The sequence below is a fragment of the Sceloporus occidentalis genome, unplaced genomic scaffold (assembly GCF_023333645.1).
Source record: "Sceloporus occidentalis isolate IW3139 unplaced genomic scaffold, rSceOcc1.0.p SCAF_3, whole genome shotgun sequence".
NCBI classification, from domain to species: domain Eukaryota; kingdom Metazoa; phylum Chordata; class Lepidosauria; order Squamata; family Phrynosomatidae; genus Sceloporus; species Sceloporus occidentalis.
Window position 1 is genome coordinate 238,708,721 of NW_028316983.1, and position 22,450 is coordinate 238,731,170.

General features: G+C 41.0%; 1 protein-coding gene across 7 annotated transcripts in view; it reads right to left on the minus strand.

Moving 5' to 3' along the window:
• Nucleotides 1–268: 268 nt before the first annotated feature.
• The window catches only part of ST3GAL1 (ST3 beta-galactoside alpha-2,3-sialyltransferase 1), a 137,498-nt gene continuing 115,316 nt past the window's right edge, over nucleotides 269–22,450 (minus strand). For all 7 annotated transcript variants that reach the window (XM_089517994.1, XM_089517998.1, XM_089517997.1 and 4 more), the window contains 4 exons: nucleotides 18,411–18,590; nucleotides 10,994–11,039; nucleotides 7,618–7,737; nucleotides 269–5,057 (listed from right to left, as the gene is read on the minus strand). In XM_089517994.1, coding sequence (XP_089374120.1) covers nucleotides 4,884–5,057; nucleotides 7,618–7,737; nucleotides 10,994–11,039; nucleotides 18,411–18,590 — 520 coding nt within the window. In that variant the 3' untranslated portion in view covers nucleotides 269–4,883. The remainder of the gene's footprint in view (nucleotides 5,058–7,617; nucleotides 7,738–10,993; nucleotides 11,040–18,410; nucleotides 18,591–22,450) is intronic.

Here is a 22,450-nt window from a genome sequence, read left to right on the forward strand (position 1 = left end):
TGTTAAATGGCCAACACAGCTACCCCTGAATGCATACTGTGTAATGTCACAGCAGCCTCTAGATGAACAGCTCAGTTCTGTTTCCCAGATGCTCAAGTCCATTGAATTCCAGCCTATATGTTTATTAATCTATTAACATGTGCAGATTTAATCAATGAACATTAGAATCATTTTGTCTACCACCAAACACTAATGGTATCTAGAGAGGTTTCTTTACTTAGGGTGCATGTCTGTTTTAGGGAGTGGGGGGACATCTACAAACAACTGGTTGTTGTAATAGAAAACTTTATTTCAAAATCATTTGTATCATATTGAAAATGTGAGCAATAAATAAGATGTCACTGCAAAAACAAGTGATCCTTCATTTTGGAAAGAGTGATAATAAAAACAGTAGTATAAGATCTAAGAAAAAGAAGAAAAGAAGACAGATTTCCATTAAATTTGGCTCTGCTTCAAAACACATACACACATATATAAATAAATACCTGTGAGATAGTTTGCATTGATAAGAAATGCAGGCCAAGATTATGATCCTTGGCTCTGTTCTTTCAGATTATGAACACAAAGCAAAGAATATATGTGAAACCCACAAGGTACATAGAACTTGCCACATACTGAGTTAGACTATTCATCCAGCTCAGTATTGCTTACTTGACTGGCAGTGGTTCTTCAGAATTTCAGGTAGATGTGTTTTGGGGCCTTACTTGGAGATATCAGGGCCTGAATATGGAATCTTCGGCAAATTGTCAACCAGAGTTATGACTAGTGATGTCTGCTGGCTTCCATACCAGTTGGGCAGTGGATTTACCTCAAACCATTCATGAAGCTATTTGAAGTGCCATATCCATTTTTAGGTTTCAACACCTTGGATGGCTGCATTAATATTTGGACTAAAACCCAAAGTAGATTCCCCACCTCAATGACATAGAAGTCGCCAGCCACTCTTTGTAAGGAGACCTCTTTAAATATAGCCATACTTGAAAGGGGGACATAAATAAAACTATAATTCTCTTCTCCCATAACAATTCTGTAATTAAGGATGTCAACTATTTGTTGTTGTTGTTGTTTACTGGGGTTTTCTGGGGCTCAAAGTGTGTGACTCATCCAGGGTCACCCAGTGGGTTTCCATGGCCAAGTGTGGAATCAAATCTTGGTCTCCAGAGCTGTAGTCCAATACTCAAACCACTACACCACACACAAAAAAAAATCTAGATCTGCTTCTCTGCCACTAAATCTTCAGAAAACTTGGAGACTTTTCCTTATATCAGGATGGACAACTGTGGAAGGTTGGGGGGACACATTAGTCATTGGAGCTCTACATCCACCAACTGCACGTACTTTTGCAACCCCCCATGCTCTGGGGACCAGGGAACATTTTCAGCATGTTTGGGGGTCTTCTGGTCTTTTTAAACAAAAGATAGTAAGTGAAAGTCACTTCCTATTCACATCCTGTTCCAAAACAAGGCCTCTTGGTCCAGGGAAAACTCCAAATGTGGTGAAAATGTTTTCCACACTCCATAGATGGCAATTGGAGCAAAAATATTTTTGACTCCTGGGGGTGACAAAAATGTTCTTGGGTGCTGCATGCAGCCTAGAAGCTGCACTTTACACATCCTTGCTTTCCATGCAAACAAACACTGACTAATCTCTGTTTCAGATTTTTTTTAAAAAATTGAACACAAATATGTAACAAGCTGACAAACCTGCCCCAGTTCATCACAGAACCATAGAGTTGGAAGAGACCACAAGGGTCATCCAGCCAAAAATCTTGCCATGCAGGAATACACAATCATAAGACAACCATGAGGGGACTGTAGCCTCTCATCCTCAACTATTTCTGTTTTTTCTTTTGCATTAACCTTGAAGACTAACACAAATCATCTTACAAATGAAAAAGGGAGGTGAACGTTCTTCTTTCAGCAAGGGGCATTCTTCTGAAACCATAATCTCCAAAACCAAGTAGCAAGCAATTCTAAGTGAATAGCTTTTAATGTATGTCACTTCCTGTTTTGCCCCCTGGCCCTGTTCTTTGGTCTTTAACAGCAGCCCTGATGTGAAACAAATTTAGCAAGCAACTCTTCCTCTGCACTCCTATCATTTCATTTTCATACTAGGCAAAGCATTACCTGGTCTGTCTGGGAGATGGCCCGGCTTTAAAAAAAAACAAAAATAAATAAGAGCAAGATTAGTTAAAATGTTGGTAAACGTAGCCTCCACTGGAGGCTTCATTTCTAGTGGCTTCTAAAAACTCACAGGAGTTTAAATAATAAAGAAAAGCAGTGTTGGCAGAAGAAACTGCTCTTTGGAAAAAGCAAACAGCCCACTTTGCATGAAAATCAGCTCTGGTTTCTCCAAATTCCCCGTTATCAGGACTCCTCTATCTTTAACAGCTGCTTGGGCAGCAGAAATTCAGAAGACAAATCTTTGGAGGGCATGGATATGGAGTTCAGAAGAGAAATGATTCTTCACCTGTTGAATTTTTAATCTGGAGGGGAAAAGAGGTGGAGAGGGTTCATTATGCATGATTTGGAGAAAACCTTCCATCCTGCATAACTTTCCAAGCTATTCAGTAACAATGATGCACTGTACAACATGGGCATACAAGAGTAAGTCTTCACTTAAGTACATCTTCACATAATATAATAATAATTGATTATTAGGGCTTACCATCTGTCAATCATCCCTGGATCATTGGAGAAAAACGCATGTATGAATACCTGGTGCGCTTCCTTAGCATTATGGAATCATTAGCTCCCTCTAGGATCTTGGAATTGTTCAGGGAGAGTGAATTTCCTCTTAACAGAAACTTTGCATTAAGAGGAAATTCATTCTTCTGAATGATTCAGTAACGCTAGAGGGAGCCACCAATTTCATGATGCCGAGGAAGCGCGCCAGGCAAATGCACAGCTAGGATTGAACACAAAGCACCTGGTTTGAAGTGGGGCCTCCTAATTCAATGTCCAATTGATCAATAATTTGTTTAAGCTTTAAAAAGTAACAACACCCAGAAGAAGAAAATGGATTTCTTGTACTGTGTAGTTTGGCCCTTGGGAGAAAAATTATGGGAACACATTTCTCAAAAGAAATCTTATGCAAAGATTTCTCTAATGGTGATGATGATGTTGTGTCTGGACCTCAACCATCTAGATTTTCAAGAAAATGTGTTTCAAAAAGCAGTCCAATCTGACATTGTCCCTTTCTCCTCAAGTCAACAGGTTCCACGTCTTGTAATATAAGGTAACTTTAAAGTTGTTTAATCCATCTCCATTTTCTTAAAGCTGTTATGAAGCCATGTTGTTAACATCACCAAGATTCATTCCTCTGATACAACCTTCCCAATGATTGTTTTCTCCCTCTTTATTCTCTTCAAGACCATATTTTCCAGAATATTGTGTCAGATGACATCCTTTTGAAGCCAAACCACTTTCCAAAGGCTGTTGCACCTTGGACACTTGTTGATTATCTTTTCTTCATTCTATTCTTTTGAAGTTTCACAATGCAATCTGATAACATGTTGACTCAGAAGTAAGTCCCATTATGTTCAGAGAGATTTTTCTCCCCAAGATGAACAACATTTGCTTGCTATGGACATCTTTCTTGAAATATGATGCAACATGTATTGCCTGTTTTTATGAACCACTCAGTTCACATACCAGTGGGAACCCTGCTTTTCTGAAGGAATCATCAACCACAGTTATTAAAAATATATATATGGGAGAAATCTTTTTGATTTTTTTTAAAAAAATCTTTAAAATAAGGCAAAAATATTTATCGCTGCCAAAATAAATCACAAATATTCCTCACCACATGCTGTGGTGTTTGGACATTTCAAGCCAAGAGAAGAAAGGAGTCAAAACAAAAGTATAAATCAAGTGGACTTGAGCTTTGATCATGTATTTTCATTCAAAAGGTTTTAAGCAAGAGATTTCAGTTTTTGAGGGAGCTAAACAGACAAATAACTCACATTTTCCAAGTGTTTTATAAAGGCACGTGTCAATGACAGATGTGTATGTATATAGGTGCTTATGTAGGTAGGTAGGTAGGTATGCAGAGAGAGATATAAAAATATTTCAGTCAAATACTCAGCATTGAAAGAGAGTTCAGATTTGAGTAGCAGTTCAAAGGACATTTTTTAAGAAGAAGTAAACAATAATGACTAGTTTATTCCGGCATCTTCCTTTATAATCTCTCCCACCTTTCCTTCTTTCTTATGGCTATGATGACTATTACTATGCTTCTCACAAAAATAATATCTGGAAATGGAAGAGTTTCATTCAAATACCCCTGATTGTGGTAAATGCAGGCTGGAACCAAGGTTCCCCACAGGAGACAAAGTTATAGCTGTTCAAAATACAGGATGTGAACGGATAAGCTTTGAATGGATGCTCCAAAGGAAAGATCAAGAACAGAATAAGCTTCTTTGAGGTAATCTTGGAATCGAGAGGGTTTCTCACCTCCACTAGAGGGAAATCCTGCAAGCTGCTTGTTGTTTTTATGTGCATATCTTCTGTTGTGTTTTTCCTCAGAGAAAGCTTGAGATATGTATTCAGAAATTGGAGAGAGGGGATCACTTTCTTTTTAACATGCCCATGATGAGATTTCAGGACTTAGACACCTTGCAAAGGGAGTCTCATGAAGGCAGGAAGTCTTTTTCTCAGCACCTTTTAAAAGTTTCTTCCATGTCTTTCAAATACCAATAAGGAAATGGAAGCCAATACATGGTGTTGATCAATGCTGCTTGCTAACACCAACCAACAGTTCATTGTGGCTTTGTCAGCTGAGGTGGGAGACACAATCCTCTTTGAGACTTCCTATATTTTCTTTTTTATAAATGTATCCATAACCCCTGCAGCTGGAGATCACCATTCTCCCTGTAACCAGGGTCATCTGCCCTTGAAGAAGCGTATTTTGTCAATTGAGGCAAGAGTCAATGTTATGTTGGATTCAAAATCACCGTCATGGACGCCTGTCTGCCGGAAAGCCCCAGCAGATGGGTTGTTCTCCCAGTAGTGGTGCCAGTTCCCTTTGCTATCTGCCCCAAAGCCATAGAGATCCACCTATGTTGGGAGCAGGAGTGGGGGGACATGGAGAGAGAGAGAGAAGAACTCAGTAAAATCCTGTCTCTTACATTTATTTTATTGTAACCATTTGTAGCCTCATCAGCTGCATTTGCACTTCAAAAATGATGCAGTTTTGACACCATTTTAATTGCCATAGCTCAATGCTATGGAATCCTGGGACAGATAAGGCTAAACATCTCACAAAACTCCAGATCCCAGAATTCCATAGCACTGAGCCATGGCAGTTAAAGCAGCGTCAAACTGCACCATTTCTGCAGTGCTGATGCAGCCCATAACATCATACACTGAAATAGTCATGACAACAATTTTGCCTCCTTTTCATACCAAGGACATTATTGCCACAAAGAAACTCTGACTTATCAGGAAACTAGATGAGGTTCAAGCAGGATTAACATTTTAGAAGGGGGACTAGGGAAGCCATGGATCCACAGTGTGGCTGTACAGGAATTAAGAGAATGCCAAGACAAATGGATATTACCAGCCAAGACTTGGGACCAAAGCCAAGTAAGATTAACTTGTTTATGCAGCAGTTATATTCAAAGGAAATGTATAATACCATACATCTAAAGTATCACCACAGCTTCCCAGTTAATGTTATCAAAGCATAAGAATGTAATTAGGGCCCTCAAAGCACATGTTTGATCTGTCTGCATACTTAACGTTGAGCTAGAAGGAAAGACTGCTTTGGTTCAAAGATAACAGGATGCCATATTTCCCTCTTGTATGTATGCAGGCATCCCCTGCTTATTCAACAGGTTAAGGACCAGAACACTGTTGAAAAATAGAATCACTGAAATGTGGAAGCCCATTTGGCATTTGCAAGTTTAAAAAGACTGGCTTCCGCACTTCATCGCTGCAAAAGACCTTTCAGTTATAATTATAAAATGCTGTCTGGACTATGGCAACACCATCTTGGCTTCCCAAGCAAGAAATATGTCAGAAAAGTCTACAGCATCATTCACTTTGAGAGCATGGAGTGCCTTTCTCAGAGTGGAACAGAAATGTGTTAGGCAATGGGATTGAGGACTACTCAGCAGCCTGCCCCCACTGCACATTGGTGGGATCCTTCTAAAGCTTTCTTCTAGGAAAAGCTATAGAAAGATCGTCTGATGTGCCATGGGGATAGTCTGCCAAGTAGATCTTAAGTCTGTTGTCTAATGTATTATTTGTTCCCCTAAGGACTTTATCAGACAAGGGAAACTAGAAGTATAATCCAATGGCAATCTGAACGCAATCATGGGGTTTAACATTATTGTGTGCTAACCCACTACACGCAAATTTGGGCAATGGGAAGTCAGTCTGAATGCAATCATGTGGTTTCACGTTATTGCGTGATAGACTGCCACACGCAAACTCAGGCAATGGCATGCTATTTTCGGGCAATGGGAAGCCAGTTCGAACGCAATGTGCATTCACATAATTGCACTAAACTAGCAACTTTAAGTGAATGCATTCTGGCCCCGCTTTCTTTTCATTCGAATTTAAGAGAAATTCTTCCCCTTTGATAAACTCCTATGAGAAAGGAGCCCCACACTCTTGTGGGTGAGTCTTGCTTGCTGCTGGAAGTGAATGATATTATGGACCTTGCTCCCAATGCTGAGTTTGGCCATCAATATGCAAACAGCTTTCTGCCACACCATGTTGCAGCAGCCACTGAATCCAAGGTTCACACAACATAAAATGCCAAATCATGATATTTATAAAACCATCTATGGCCCATGAGCCAGATTTTCAGCCTGTCCCTCACTTTAGCTGGAGAAAAAAAATTAAATACAGGTGGAGTATCACTTATCCAGAATCTGAAATACCCCAGAATCCAATATTGTCCACATCGGTGGCTTTCTTACAGTTCAGTGTATACAAACTCTGTTTCATACACAAAATTATTTTAATAATAATAATAATAATAATAATGCTTCAGGCTATGTGTATACGGTGTCTAAAAACATAAATGAATTGCAGGTTTAGACTTCAATCCCCTCTCCAAGATATTTCATTATGTTTATACAAATACTCCAAAATCCAAAATCCAACAATTTTGATCCCAAGCATTTCAGATAAGGGAGACTCAACCTGTAATGAAGAACTGGTGCTTCTGAAAACCTCCGGCCTGATTTCTACACTGCACATTTAAAGCAGTTTGACACCCCTTTAACTGTCATGACTCTGTCCTGTGGAATCCTGGGATTTGTTTAGTGAGGTATTCAGCCTGGTCTGTCAGAGAGCTCTGGTGCCTCACCAAACTACAAATTCTAGGATTTTAAAAGACAGAATCATGAGAAGATAAGAGATGTCAAAGTGCTTTATTTCTGCAGTGTGGCTATAACCCAGAGCTGCTTCTTTTAACAAAGATCAGATCCCTTCAGTGCCTCATTTTACTCCATAAGTATTTTTATTTTTTACTAAAGCAGCAGCAGACACCTATCTTTTGGTTTGGAAAGAGTGCAGTCTGCAATGTATCTTAGGGGAAATTAGTCCCTGGACTCCCAGCACATGTACACTCTTTGCCTAGTCTATGCCTTAGCATTGCACATACCTCATCACAGACATGCAGAGCAAATATAACAGACAGGAAACCTGTTGAGGGGTATCTCCCATGATGTTGCAGCCAGTTGTCATAAACGTATTTTATGAAGACAGGATGATAAACCAAGATCTGCATGAAATGAAGCAACACAGCAATGTTAATCCTGCTGCAGTTACTCATAGTGATTAAGAAAGCAACCATCAAAAAGAAATGTGAAATTAGATCAAATTTCCTGAATTTGAAGTTGTTGAACTCAGTTTCATGACTGAAGAATGTTACAAAGTATGATTCAAATAACACTTTGCACTCTGGGTTTCAAAATTTTCATTTGAAATTCTGGACACATTCAACCCTCTATATCCACAGATCCCCTATTCACAGATTTCATCATCTGGTGCTTGAAAATATTAAGAAAAAAATTAAAGTACCAAAAGCAAACTGTGTTTTTGCCATTTTATGTAAGGGACACTATTTTGCTATGCCATAACACTTAATGTGACTTGACCATCCATGAATTTTGGTATCTATGTGGGATCCTGGAACCAAACCCCAGCACATACCAAGGGCTCAATGTATAAGGTTCTAATCATAACATTTAAGGCCCTATATGGCTTGAGACCTTGATAGCTGAAAACATATATGTTTTATATATATACTGCGAACAATAAGCTGTGGCAACTCAATCATGGAATGCTCTCCCATTGGGAGACCAAATGGTAGCTTCATTCTGCATTCTGTCACTGCAGAATCAATGCACTTTGACACTGATTTAACTGCCATAGCTCAGTGCTATGAAATTCTGGGATTTGTAGATTTGTGAGATACTTAGCCTTCTCTGTCAGAGACCAATGCCCTCCCCCTAAAAATCCCCCACCCCATATCTATTATCTCACTCGAACAGGAGATGAGGAATTTCACAGCCATTTTCTGCAAGAAGTCTCAACATTATCAAGACACTCTGGTTGGGTTTCTACATCAGAGTTGTACACCATAAACCTCAACATGCTGAGTTATGCATTATTTATGCTATCTTTGAATTGTGTGGCAACCTTGTGCAACAGAACAGAGACTACAAATATGCAAACAAGTACACAATTAAATGTGTACTCAGGCATGGTCATGTTCATTGTACATCCACAAGCAATTGTTTACCACCTGTGTTGCAACAGCCATGTGAAAAAGCATGGTGTGAGCTATTCTACCTCCACTACTTCAGCCAAATGTGGTCATTCTCGACTGAACAAAACTATCCAACCACGTCTGTTGGGAAATGTAAGCATGAAACCTAAGAGGAGGAAATATCTTATAAATGTTGGCCACAATTTTATTTTGTGGTCTCTTTTGCATAACTTCATGTATACTTAGCTATGTAGCAGAGGCACTGCAGAACCCTCCTAGTGAATAATTTTATATATAATATGATATATAAAAATAACAACATCAACAACATGCATAACAGAATAAATCAAATGTTGAATAATACACCTCAGGTACAATTCCCACTGGTATCAGTAGGTGGAGCCACAACCATGTTTTAGACTAGAAGCTCAATTCCTTTCAAAAGAAATAGACATAAAATAAACTGAAGGGAAGGGAAGCAAAAATAGTTTGTGGAAGTATCTTTAACACTAACTGGTTTTTATTTTAGCATGAGCTTTCATGGATATAAACACACTTCTTATGGCAACCCTATTGGTCAACTTATCGCAGAGTTTTCTTTGCAACTTCTTCAGATGCAGTGAAACCTACTTCTTCACACTGCATCAGGAAAAATGTGTTTATATCCATGAAAGCTCATGATAAAATAAAACTCAGTTAGTCTTAAAGGTGCTGCCACATTCCTTTATTTATTTATTTATTTTCATCCTCCCTTCCAGCTCTGTTCCGGTTGCCATTAAGGCATTTTTTTAATAAATTCAGTTTGCAAACTCTCTTTTGCATCAGCCCCCTTTTCTCCCCATTTGGAAAGTTTATATTCTAAAGCCTAGATTTCATTGGACCTCATCATTTTTGCAGTGTTAAGCATGTGGCACTATTTTAAACTGGTTTTAATTAAAAGTGCTGGTTATGACCTATAAAGCTCTCTATGGCTCGGGTCCCAACTTTCTGAAGTAATGTGTTGTCCAGTGCAAGCCTGCCAAGTTTTGAGATCCTCAGGAGAGGCCCTACTCTCCACCCTGCCTCTCTTGTAAGTACGTCTGGTGGGTACTTTGGAGAGAGACATCTTGGGGGTTGGCCCTCTGGCTCTGGAACTCTCTAGGAAGACTAAACTGGATGTCTCCCAATTGTCCTTCTATCAGAAAATGAAGATTTTTATGAAATTCTACAGGATTTGAGGAACTGACCATTTTAAAAGGGAAGTGTGCTGCAATTCTATAATTTAATAACATTTAACAACAAGAGTTTGCAGGTTCTTACCAGTATGCATTTCTTAAAATCTGTATTTGTTTTACATTTTTGTAAACTGCCTTGAGTTCTAGTTCTGGGGGAATCAGATAGATAAATAGATGATAGACAGACAGACAAATAGACAAGGGAGGCTATAACTTAAAGAATGTTGATAATACTCCCAAGTATTTGCACCAGTGACTGGGCAAAAGGCCAATTCCACAGCACCTTTTTTCATTGCTATACCTATGCTTTCCCTAATCAGATATCTGCTCTGAACACAAGTCTTTGCACCAGCTTAACTGGTCAAATACCATGCACAGGGAGCCAGTGTGATATAATGGGATAATGATCGGAGCATTGGACTAAGCCTCTGGAAAACTGAGTTCAAATCCCTGCTTGGCCACAGAAACCCACTGAGTGATCTTCAGCAAACCACATGATCTCAGCCTCAGGGTAAGGCAATGGCAAACCTCATTTGAATCAATCTTGCAAAAAAAAAAAAAAACATTATAGGTTTGCCTTAGGGTCACCATAAATTGGAAAAGATTTGATGGCACACAACAACAACAAGAGCAATAAATACATTCGTCTCCCAAGACATCTGCCTCGTCTGGAAGAGGAGTCTTGAATATATTTACACAAATTTGGAATGAACTGGAGAACTGGTCTTTTTTCATAAAAAGGTTGGGTTGGCTCTCAGGAGAAGACACACAGAAGACTATCCATAAAATCCTATGAATATCCTCTCAAACTGCAATCTTTTGCAAAATTATGACAGCAAGCCAGGTGAGGGAAAAATGTTTTTTAAAAAAATCCTTGTTTTGAGGTATAATTCTTTCATAGGTGTCCAGCTGTGTTTGGAACAAAACAGAAATTACAAAGTTAAGCTTCATGCATGGGGCAGGAAGAGGAGGAAGAGGAGGGAATGTACAATCACCACAAATAACTGCAGAATCTTCCAAAAAAATTTGAACAGATCAGAACAGGAACTCACCTTGTCTTTGTTGACTTTAATTTTACGGGGAACTGGAATGTATGTGCTGTTAAAGAAGGACATAACTGAGTCAGTACATACCTAATACTAGTAGCATATAGCCTACATAATAATAATAATAATAATAATAATAATAATAAGTAGTAGTAGTAGTAGTAGTAGTAGCAGCAGCAGCAGCAGCCATCTTTGTTTGTCTAATTATTGTTTTCTTACATTATAGTCTGGGAACATGGACTGAAATTCTCTATCAGGTACTTAGTTAAATATACTTGATTTAAGTATAGTTAACTAAGTAGCTTCTCCTCCTGCCTCCAAACCGGATGGAAACATCATTCAACTGTGCTCCAATCGCTGGCAAATGGCCCTCCTTCTTACCAGATATGAAGCTGATACTTGGTAAATTAGATTACAAGTGGGTGTTATGACTGAATGGCGATCGTGTCAAAATCATGTCTGAGTACTGATCATGAACATGCAACAGTGACCTAGATTTGCCTGTCCATAACTGATACAGAGTTCTAGCCATTTCCCACCAGATTGTATACATTCTCGTTTGGTGACCTTGGGCTGTTGGATTTTCTTCATAATAGCCTTCCATTATTAATCTGCTTTCTGCTTCTGTCCATTTCTTCCACTATGGTTGGCATTCCCATAGCTTCACAGTATCTCCTCTTGGTTCCCAACCACAGATATCCAACCCTGTAGCCCACCCTTCACCTGAAGTCCAGCAAGGATGACACAATCCTTGTTCAACTGGGTGATGACCAGTCTGGTATTGGATTTGTTTGGGGGTTATGCACCATAATTAATGGGGATTTTCTGCACATTATGTCTGGCTTCTCAGCAAAAGCCTGTGTGACTTGGAAGACCCAGCCAATAGCAATGCTACCATCAGTAAAACCTCTTGCCTCATAGAAGCATCCCACCATCACAAAAAGGTTGTGAAGATGCCAATATCTGGCAATTTCTCACTGATTCCTAGATTCTTGATAAAATGTAAATCATTAATGGCTTCAAACTTTAGTCAGCAACACCTGGAAGACTGTGAAACTGAGATAAACAGAAACAATCCTTATTTCTAAATTCTGGGTTATCTTTACAGTTTATTTTAAGAATGAGAGACCAAACTAAAGTTCATCGTTACAAATTTGGAGAATATGACCAAATATTTAGCCTGTCAAAAATAGTTAACCCATATTGGAAGGGGGGTTAGGTGACCACAGGTTGGCGGTTGCATACTATTGAGCCACATCCTTTTAATGATTGATTGAGTTTCTGTGATTGCATGGAAAATTCCTATACGTTGTTTCTGCAGTCCACTCTCAGCTGTCATTCAGCCTCTTTATGGCAGGAATCCTCTCTGTCCTGTACCATGATAAAACTCTCAGTTTTGCTCTTGGCATTGATTCTCAAAAAGCAATCAGAACTACAGTATTTAGGCAGTACCCATTGGTGAGCCAACATTTTGCTAGGCACAAAGGTCAGTGCCACTTCCTTGCCACAGAGATGGTGGCATTTTGGGTTGGATGAAGCTATTGCTGTAAAAAAAAAAAACCTTCTCCACGAAGGGGAGACTAATACCTTCGTAAATATTATCAGAAGTTTTGGGGAAAATCAGCTCTTTCTCAACTACCAAACAAAACTTTCAAACTCAAAACCTTTGATTATACCCAGTCAAAAGTTTGCTTTGATTTTGTTACACATTAAGCTGCCTTACTTTCTTTAGCTCTTGCTCCATCTCATTACTTGCATTCATTTATGTTGTTTTCCTTTCCTGATGCTTTTGCAGGCAGGAAGATCAAAGGGAGAAACCCTGACCTCTGCCTCCCTACCCTGAAAAGGGGAAACAACATGACAAGTCTAGTTGGACAATGTGCTATGCAGCCAGAGATACATCAATTTCTGGTCACAACGCTAGGCATTCATTTCTATTTACACATCTCTTATCTCACCCCATTTCCCAATGCTGCTTGGTATTAACTAGATGTGATAGAGAGACTGATTTGCAATATGTGTTTGTGTGTGTATATATTCCACAAATTAGCCCATCAGCTTTTGGCTAATAATATTTGGCCTTGTTCAAAGTTATTATAAGGAAAGGGTCAGGAACGATGCACAGACATCAATAATTATTAGCAACATTTGGATTAAAGAGGGCCTAAATACCCTAAAGGCACCATATCCAGTCTGAACTTGGAAGTGAAGCAGGGGCAACCCTGGTTAGTACTTGGATAGGAGATCACCAATGAATACCAGGGGCTGTAGGCTATATTTCAGAGGAAAGAACTAGCAAAACTACCTCTGAGTATTCCTTATCTAAAAAATGTCTATGGGATTCCTGGAGTCACCATAAAATGACAAGTGACTTGAAGGCACCTACACAGAGACACAGATTAAAGAGGTTAAAAAAAAACTTCTTTGGCCATAATCCTGTTGGTGTCTTACACTTGTGTAAGTTTTCCTAAAAGCAAGTTAGTGTGAAATAGTGGTTTCAGAGTTGGGCAAAGACCCTAAGGGATCAAGGTTCACATTTTCACTCAAACATGGAACCCCCTTTGGCAGGTCACACTCTCTCAGACTCAAAGGAAGGCAATGGCAAACCCTGTCTGAACGAATCTGGCCAAGAACAACCCATGATAGGTTTGCCTTGGGTGTTCATAAATCGGTAACGACATGAAGGCACACAATAAATGTTCTTTCTTAATGATTCTATTTTATATGCAGGTTAACATGAGGCAAATGTATACACATAGTTTTGTCAATAATTGTTAACACAAATCTATCATCTCTTCATTATTTCCTTCAATAGCACCTGAAAAAGGCCATACAAATATTTTCCAGTTGAAACACATAGGGCTAATTTGTGGAATGGAACTATCTTAAAAATACATTCTGATACGCAATCTCTTTATCCTATCCTATATCTTTAGCCATTTTTGGTTCCTTCTGCTCTTCATATTATCTGGGAAAAGGGTTGTCACTGTATGAGATGCAGTGGGTAGGGAAGGAGTGCTTCCGTACTCCAAGGAGAATTCAGCATGTCCCTATGCATTCTTTGCAAGGATACCCTGCAATCCTCTGTGGTATCCCTGGCAATGAGGGCAAGGTTATCCAAAGTCAGAAGTGAAGTTTGGAAAATTACAACTCCCAAGCTATAGCCCAACAAACAAGCTGTCCTTAGCTGTGGATACTGGATGGCAAGTTGCTAAAAGGCAAGTGTACAAACTATCCATAACTGGGGTGTCATAGCAGAGAAAACCCTCTCCCAAGACCTTTCACAATATATTGTTGTCATTGCTGATGGTATGGGGGGGGGGGTGCAATGGAGGAGTTCACGTGAGATATGGGGACTATTTATACAAAGACATCTTTGGAAACATACTTCATCCAATTCCTTCCCCAAATCAATCTTCTGTCAAATCTGTGGCAGGAGTAGGTACTCAGTCCCTGCAAAGGCTATCTGTCCAGATTCTCTTGATCACCCTTTTGCTGCATGAGAGAAAAGGGTGAATTGCTCTTCTGGGAAGCCTCCAGTACCAGCAGTCCATCTTCTTAGTGGATTTCAGAGAGGGTCTGAACTGTTTAACATTTTAAGAATATTCATTTTCTAAAATCAGAAATAGAAGTCTAGCCACCTCTAGCTTTATGGGGGGAGAGGGGGGCTGGAACACTTTTGGCAGTCCATGTGGCCTTTTGAGGAGAAAGCTTCCCTTTGGGTTACCGCAGTTGGACAACTCATTCTGTGATCTTTGCTGCCAGTTGCTGGTTCCTACTCTCTAGCCAAACAAGCTGAAGATCTACAGTTTGTGCAACTGAAGGTTATATTTCATATTGTCAATGCCAAGGCACAGGCAGGTACCTTGGATTCTACCTGCATGAGTCATTCATTTGTTTCCCTAAAGGAAACCAACAACCCTTTTGGAAGGCATGGCAAGTCTGTTATAGTGGTAAAAACAGTTCCAGCCCCACCTTGCTTACCATATAGTTCCACTCAAGCCTACAGAAGAGCCATGCAGCTGAGACACTAGTACGTTAAGGCTTAGGGTAAATCCAGGGCCAAGGATGTGATCCTAGTGGAAGAGTACAGAACCTCTCCTTTACTAAGCACTTGGCAGCAGTGAAATCTCATTTCCTGGCACTTGGTGCACAATATTTTGTTTCTGAGGAGATAACTAACTCCTCCCCATGCCTTCTTAAAAAATGTATGCCTATAATGTCAGCAAGTGTCATGGCTTCCTATTGGACAGTGTCAATGCCATTGTGGCAATGAGTGACACAAGTGCCCTTTCCTGAAAATCATGATTCAGAAGCATGAACTTTCCTTGAGAGAGAAAATAAGAAAAAAGCAAAGATTCCCATCCTTTCCCTCTCTGCCCTGTTTATCTAACCTTCACAACCTGGCTGACTCACGCTCTTAGAACCTCATAAATGTTTTCCACACCCCTCCTTTCCTTTTCAATCTGATATTTCTTCTCTTATGTGACTCCCTGCCTTCCTTTTCATTTATTGACTTGGTAAGGCGTAGCAGATCAGATCTAGCAGGATTCCGAGCTCTGCATCTGGCTGCCAGTTATTTTACCATCCATAAGCAATGGCCTATCAAACTCCACCCAGGAAATTAAAGAATGAGTATGAAGAGGCTCATGTCTCTAACAAGCCTAAAAAAGACAAACCAGGGATTCATAGGCCTGATCCAGACCAGTGCTTTGCGCCGGCCTCGACACATAGTAGGGTTGCCCGGAGGCAGAGCGACTGCATGCCCAGCAACCCTACTATGTGACTGTGGCGTAACAATGGCAGCGCCCCATGTATAAGAGCACTGCCACTATGACATAAGCACCATATGGTGTCTGCACAGCACCATGCGTCGCTTACACTGCGAGTGCAGGCGCACTCGCAATGTCACTACGGCGTCGCACAAAGAAACTGGAAATTCCGGGTTCTTTTTGCTCTGCAGTGGCTGCTGCGCCGTCCCTGAGGAGCAAAAATGGGCCCCGGCAGACCGCCGTTTCTTGGCAGTCTGTCCCGTGCCATAGCCAGTTTTATGAAACAAGGATACCTGTTCCTTGCAGAGGGATGTAGAGCAGGGGTGTGAATCATGGCAGATGTTCCCCCAGATGTGGTTGAACTGCAAGTCCCCACAGCCCAAGCCACCACAGCCAATGGTGAGAAATGATGAGAGCTGTAGTCCAGCAACATCTGGAGAACCTCATGTGCCCCACTACTGCTGAAGCTACAAGACAAGCATGGGTCATTTTCCAGCCTCAACCAGGCTAGAAAGTGCATATAGCCTTCCTGAATCTGGCACTTCCAGATTACCCTCTGTTATCCCCAAACAGCCCAATTGGTGGCAGAGGATGATGGTAGTCATGATCTTACTCATCTGCAGTATACTGGGTTGGTATACTGCAGTATACTGCAACATGGGCTACCTTATTTTTGCCACCATCTTCACATAATCAAAAGATGCCAGAAAGTAACATGTAGGTAGATTTGTCCCTCTTCTCTTCCCTTTTCTTACTGATCTGTTGTATGCTTCAATGAATAAAGACCTTAATTCCATAAGTAATTTTTCCAAGATCTGGTGCAGAGTAGATCCTGTTATCTAAGGAATAAAGGCAGAATTTTCATAATATGACTGCTATTACTTGTAATCTGTTCCCCTGTGTGTGCTAGAGCAAAGTTTAACCAGCTTCAAAACGGAGCTGAAGACCATCCTGTTCAGAGAAGCGTTCCCAGGCATTGCATAATTGTCACTTGCTATTTGATGTTCTTTTGTTGTCTGTTTTATTGAATCACTTCCTGTATTGCTATGTATTTTATAAGTATTATCCTACTAGAGAGGCCCCATCCCCACCATCTTTCCCTTCTCCTTTTGTGTCATGTCTTTTTAGATTGTAAGCCCGAGGGCAGGGAACCATCCAATTAAAAAGATTGTATGTATAAAGCTTAATAATAATAATAATAATAATAATAATAATAATAATAATAATAATTTTCAAGGCTTAGGCAGGGTTGCATCAACAAGCACACAGTGCATTAGTGGTGTCCTCTGACATACAAATACACATTTTGTGGTTCCCTCAGACCTGTATTTTTGGCCCCATCTATAATATTGCTTTCTAACACAGTAATGTCACCACAACTTGATTTGAGTAAATCCCTTTTATTGCAGCAGAGGCATGCTAGTCTTGTGTGGCAAGCTCTAATTCTTTGTTTCCCGTGGCAAATAAAGTGCTTTTCATGCATAATCACTTGAAGGGATTCATTGCTACATGCTCTGCTTGGCTTTCATGATGTTAAAATGAGATTACCAGACCAATTCACAGAGCTTTGGTTTATCAACCAGAGCTGGCAAAAAGCTACCTGTTTGGGCTAATGCACAAAATCTCTCCTAGCTGGCATAGACACTGGTCATGTTGGCTGGGAGGGTTTTGGGAGTTGTCCCAAAATGTAACTTTCCCAATCTCTGGTCTCAATGCTAGGTGCCTTTACTCGATGTATGTGTACAGTAGATCATATAGCCCATAGGCTACATGCAGCTTCTAATAGCCATTAGTGTGTGCCTCCATCCTCTTCCAAACCACCAGACATTCCATTTATATTCTCAAATAGAAAATTTAATCCCCAGAAGCCACTAAAAGGCATGACTATGTCCTAAAACAAGTCACTACCAATTTAGGTTACCATTTTCTCCAGAGTGAATAGGTCCATCCCACAAGGACTCAGTGGAGATGAAAAATAGGGCAGGGAACTAACATCTGGGTGTCCTTCCCATGGTTATTACTGCTGTTTACATGAGGAGGGCCCTGTCTGCACAGGCCAAATAAACCACTCTCTCCTTGTCCTGTCAGTGTGGAGTTTGGATGACACTGACCCCAATCTCTGAGTCTGGTGTGAACTGTCCAGACCATGTCGGGCTTGTTCAGCACTAAACTGGGGTATACCTCTCTTAAAACTGAGTAAACATACCCTCTCTGTTTGCTATGGATCTTCCAGAAAGATCCAGAGCAAACAGTTCCAACCTCAGGTGGTTATTTAAAATGCATTCCACTATGACACTGAGTGTGATGGCAGTGGCAGCAAGTTGCTTGCTCTGAGGTCATAACATGGCCTCAGGTCACAAGAAGGCCACCAATGCTCCACTCCTTGTTCTGATCTCAGGAGCTAGTGACTCATCACCACTTATGACTGTGTCGGGCAGTACAGTGGAAGCATGTATGAAAAGCTCCCTGACATCACAATGGAGGGCCCCAGGTAAGAGGTGGAGGTTGGGGCAGTTTTGGATCCAGGATACTCTGGGATGCCCTTGGAGTATTCCGGCCCATGCAGACACAACCGAAGTTAACCTGACATAAAGGGCAGTTTTTCTTGCCCTTGTTACACTGGAGCTCTTGGGTTTGCTTGACCAACTTACTGGTTGATGGTGCCCGTGGTGAGGGCACTGATGACCCAGCGCAGATCCAGGGTCTTGAAAGGGATGAGGACCATGCTGACATTCTCCCCCAGCTCTCTGTAGCTCTCTGGGTACACAAAATGGTGAGTGGTTTTGCAGCCAACGTCTGACTCAAAGCCAACTGTTGGGGCTTTGTTCATTCTTTAGCCAAAAAAGATGGGGAGAAGGGAAAAGAAAACACAAACAAAGAGAACCAGTCAATGTCAAGAGGAGCACTACTGGAATGAGAAGATAGATTGGTATCCTTTTGCCATGTAACACATGGATCATTTGATTTAAATAACTGAGGTGGGTCTGGCTTGCTAGTCAGAAAGCCACATCTCCTAAAAACAATTGGACCTTGTTCAAAGCAAATACAACAGTAGTTCTCCAAAAGCAGAGTTTATTTGGAGAAGTATTCCCTTTGGCCCTTAAGTCAAGAGTTTAGAATTGCTTCACCAGTTCAGTCAGGGATGGGGAAACTTGCTGTTTGACTAAGCTGTTTTCCAGATTGCCTTGAACACTACAGTAAAGAATCTGCTCAAAGCTGTTTAAGTTAGGTTAAAAGGTCTGTCTACTTTTGCTTTCTAAACACTAGTAGAACGTGCTCTGTACATGACCAGGCGTATGCGGAAGAAAAGAATGCCCATGCAAGAAAAGTACAAACAGAAGTAAAGTGGTGGCGTGCCAGGTTCTCCAGTCAGACTTGCTATTAACTTTTACATAAAGTATTTATTAAAAGGTATAAGTTGATAGCATAGCCCTGTTAGTCTGGATCAGTGTGAAAAGGTATCTTGTAACACCACTGAGACTAACTGAGAGAAAGAAAGAAGGTAGTATTTTTTTTAAAAAAAAACTGTAAATAAATAAGAAACAAACATTTATTTTGTTTAAGTATTCTTCCACCCACATTTTTTTCCTATTTTGAGTACAACCAAAAACAAATTTAAAACATCCAAAACCAATGAAATATATTGACCTGTCTATCATCTGTGTGTGGCTGCATCCTGATGGCCATCTCCTGATGCTAACAAAAGGTTTTTCTTTCTCCTTCATAAAGGTGCTGTTCAAGGGTATCCACTGAAGCTGAATGGTGTGAGATTTAGGATAAATAAAAGGAAGTACTTCTGCCTGCTGATCATATTTGTAGAACACAGAGTTGGAAGCCAATGTAAGAATCCAGAGTTAAAGCCCCCTTAACAGTTGGCTATCCCAACTCTGTTTAGTAACCTCCAATGGAGAGTCTACCACCTTTCTCAGGTAGTCCATTTTATTGCTAAACAGCACTTACAGTCGGTTCTTCCTAAAGTTCAGTCAGAGGGTGGGTCAACACTGTCCAGAATACTCCATGGTCTCCTGGAGTATTCTGATCCCAGAGCTTCCCTGAATCCCCTCATTACCTGGGCACTCTGCAGCGACAGGGGCAGCTGCCTACACATGTATCCTGCTGTTCCACCTGGTGCTGCTGTTGGTACAAATTCCTCCCTCTGAAAATAAAATTAGGTGCCCAGGGTCGATCGCATGGTTGGGCACCTTGTGACCTCAGTGGTGATAACACTAGGATCCTGTGTAAACAGCTCCCCAGCATTGCTGTGCTCCTGAAAGACCCAGAGCACAAGATAAGTCATTTTAAACTGGTTTAAGGGAGGGATGACCCAGATTTGATGTGGAAATGATCTTCCCTCCTGTAGACAGTGTGCAATTGAATTGGGGCTTTGTGAAGACAGGGTGTGGCAAGGGCAGGGAGGGGGCAACCAGTTTAAATGCCCAGTATCTCCAGAAGCTGTCGAATTCACTTCACCAGTATGTAGTGATAGCTGACAACTGAGAGGGCTTTAAAGGAGATTAGAAAACTCCAAGGAATTTAGGGTCAACTATTAGCCCATATGGCTTTATATAGCTTGCTGAGCAAAGAGGGTTGTGGGAGGAGGGTTACAGTTGTTATTCGATCAGCAGAAAATAGTTTGGCCTCTATTGGAAGAGAGTGTTGGAGTACATAGACTTTTGGTATCGTTATGCTCCTTCTGTTCTTAAAAGGCCTTGTACACCTAATCTATCTTTCCCCCCTTAGTGGATTTTGTTTTCTAGTTTCAAAAAAGTACAAAACAAATTTTCTGGTAGAAAAAAAATAGAAAAGGTGTGAGGAAACACATGGACTGGAATCCTGCTGTTCCCTTATGGAAGCAGTTCAACATTTTTGTATGATGCACAATAGCTACAAACAAAACAACAAAAGGGTTCTGGCAAAAACTATAAGGGAATAACAGCACCCTGGAGCAAAAAAACCAATGTAATGTCTAAAGGGGTAAAATTGCAGCTTTTGAATTCAGCAAAGTCACTTTGTATGCTAAAGAGTTATTACACTTTTTATATTTTAAACATTGACAGGCCACTGAGGAAAACGTAGTTTTTGCCAGAACCCTTTTGTTGTTGTTGTTGTTGTTGTTTTTTCTGGGGGTTTTCAGTTTTAGGGACTTTGGTTGGTTTGGTACAATAGTTACATTCAGTTCAAGGATGCAGAAGCGTCCTTGGTGTGTTTGGAGCCATAAACATTTCACTTGGGTATGCATTGTGTTTACAATGGCAAAATGCTAACAGAAGACAGAGAAAAGACAGAATTTTAAGTGGTGACTGTTTAATTGTTTTTTAAACTCTAAGAAGGGTGTGCTTGTAGTCACATCTTCAGTGAGTCACACCTGTGAGTCACTAGGGGCGGAGCTAGCAGACTAGCTCTTTATTTCTTCTCCCAGAGCCGCGCGCCTAATGGCGCGCGAAATTTTATTTCAACTTTTATTTCATTTTTTTTCATCCAAGGAAATCTACAGCAAAGGCAGAATTGATCGAGCTCACTGCCACAAATTGTTGAAGCATCAGGGGCTTAGCGTTGGTGTTTCTGGAGGATTCTTTTTTCAGGAGGAAGCCCACAGTCCTGTTCCAGTAATTTCCTAAGACTTTTCAGTATGGACACTGACGGAACCACGGCAGTCACCTGCAACACTTGTGGGATGTTTGTCTTCTTGCCTAAAGAAGTGGAGAACTTCACATGCCCCGAGTGCAAGTTGGTAGCCCTCTTGGAGGAGAAAGTGCAGCAGTTGGAGTCCAGAGTAGCTACACTTCAGCATATTAGAGAGCAGGAGGATTTCCTGGACACAACAGAACTAACAATCCTGGATGAATACCATGCAGAGGAAGATGCTAGAGCCGAGGAGGTCACTTCACATACACAGAAGGAAGATAGCTGGAGGAATGTCACACAGAGAAGTAGGCCAAGAAGGGATTGTTCGGGGAGCTTGCAGCTAGAGAATCGATTCAAAGCTCTTTCCCTTATCAAGGAGGATGAAGAAGAGCAGCATGGACAGACTTCAGGGACAGAGCAGGGGAGCCTGAGAGTCCCATCCAAGGGAACAGCCGCTGCTAAACCTCGGAGGAGGCATGTGGTCGTAGTGGGGGACTCCTTGCTGAGGGGTACAGAAGCAGTGATTTGTAGGCCTGACAAGATGTCTCGAGAGGTGTATTGTCTCCCCGGGGCAAAGATCCGTGATGTGACAGAGAGGCTGACAAGACTGGTCAAGCCTACTGACCAATACCCCTTCCTTTTGGTCCACTTGGGAACCAATGATACTGCAAGACACAGCCTTCAGAATATCAGAAGGGATTACGAGGCTCTTGGTAGGAAGCTGAAAGAAATGGATGCACAGATTGTCATCTCGTCTCTTCTGCCAGTTGAAGGGCACGGTCCAGGAACGGAGAGGAAAATAGCGGATGTGAACAACTGGCTTCGCAGATGGTGCAGCCAAGAACAATTTGGATTCTTTGATCATGGGCTGTGGTTCATTGAGGAGGGACTTCTTGCAACAGACGGGTTGCATCTCACACCAGTTGGAAGAAATGTTTTTGCCAACAGTCTCAAGAACTTGATCAAGAGGGCTTTAAACTGAGTTCCGTGGGGAAGGGAGACAATTTTAAGGAAGGCGAAAGGGCTGGAGAAAATAGTCAAACAGACATAGAGGAAACAAGAAAAA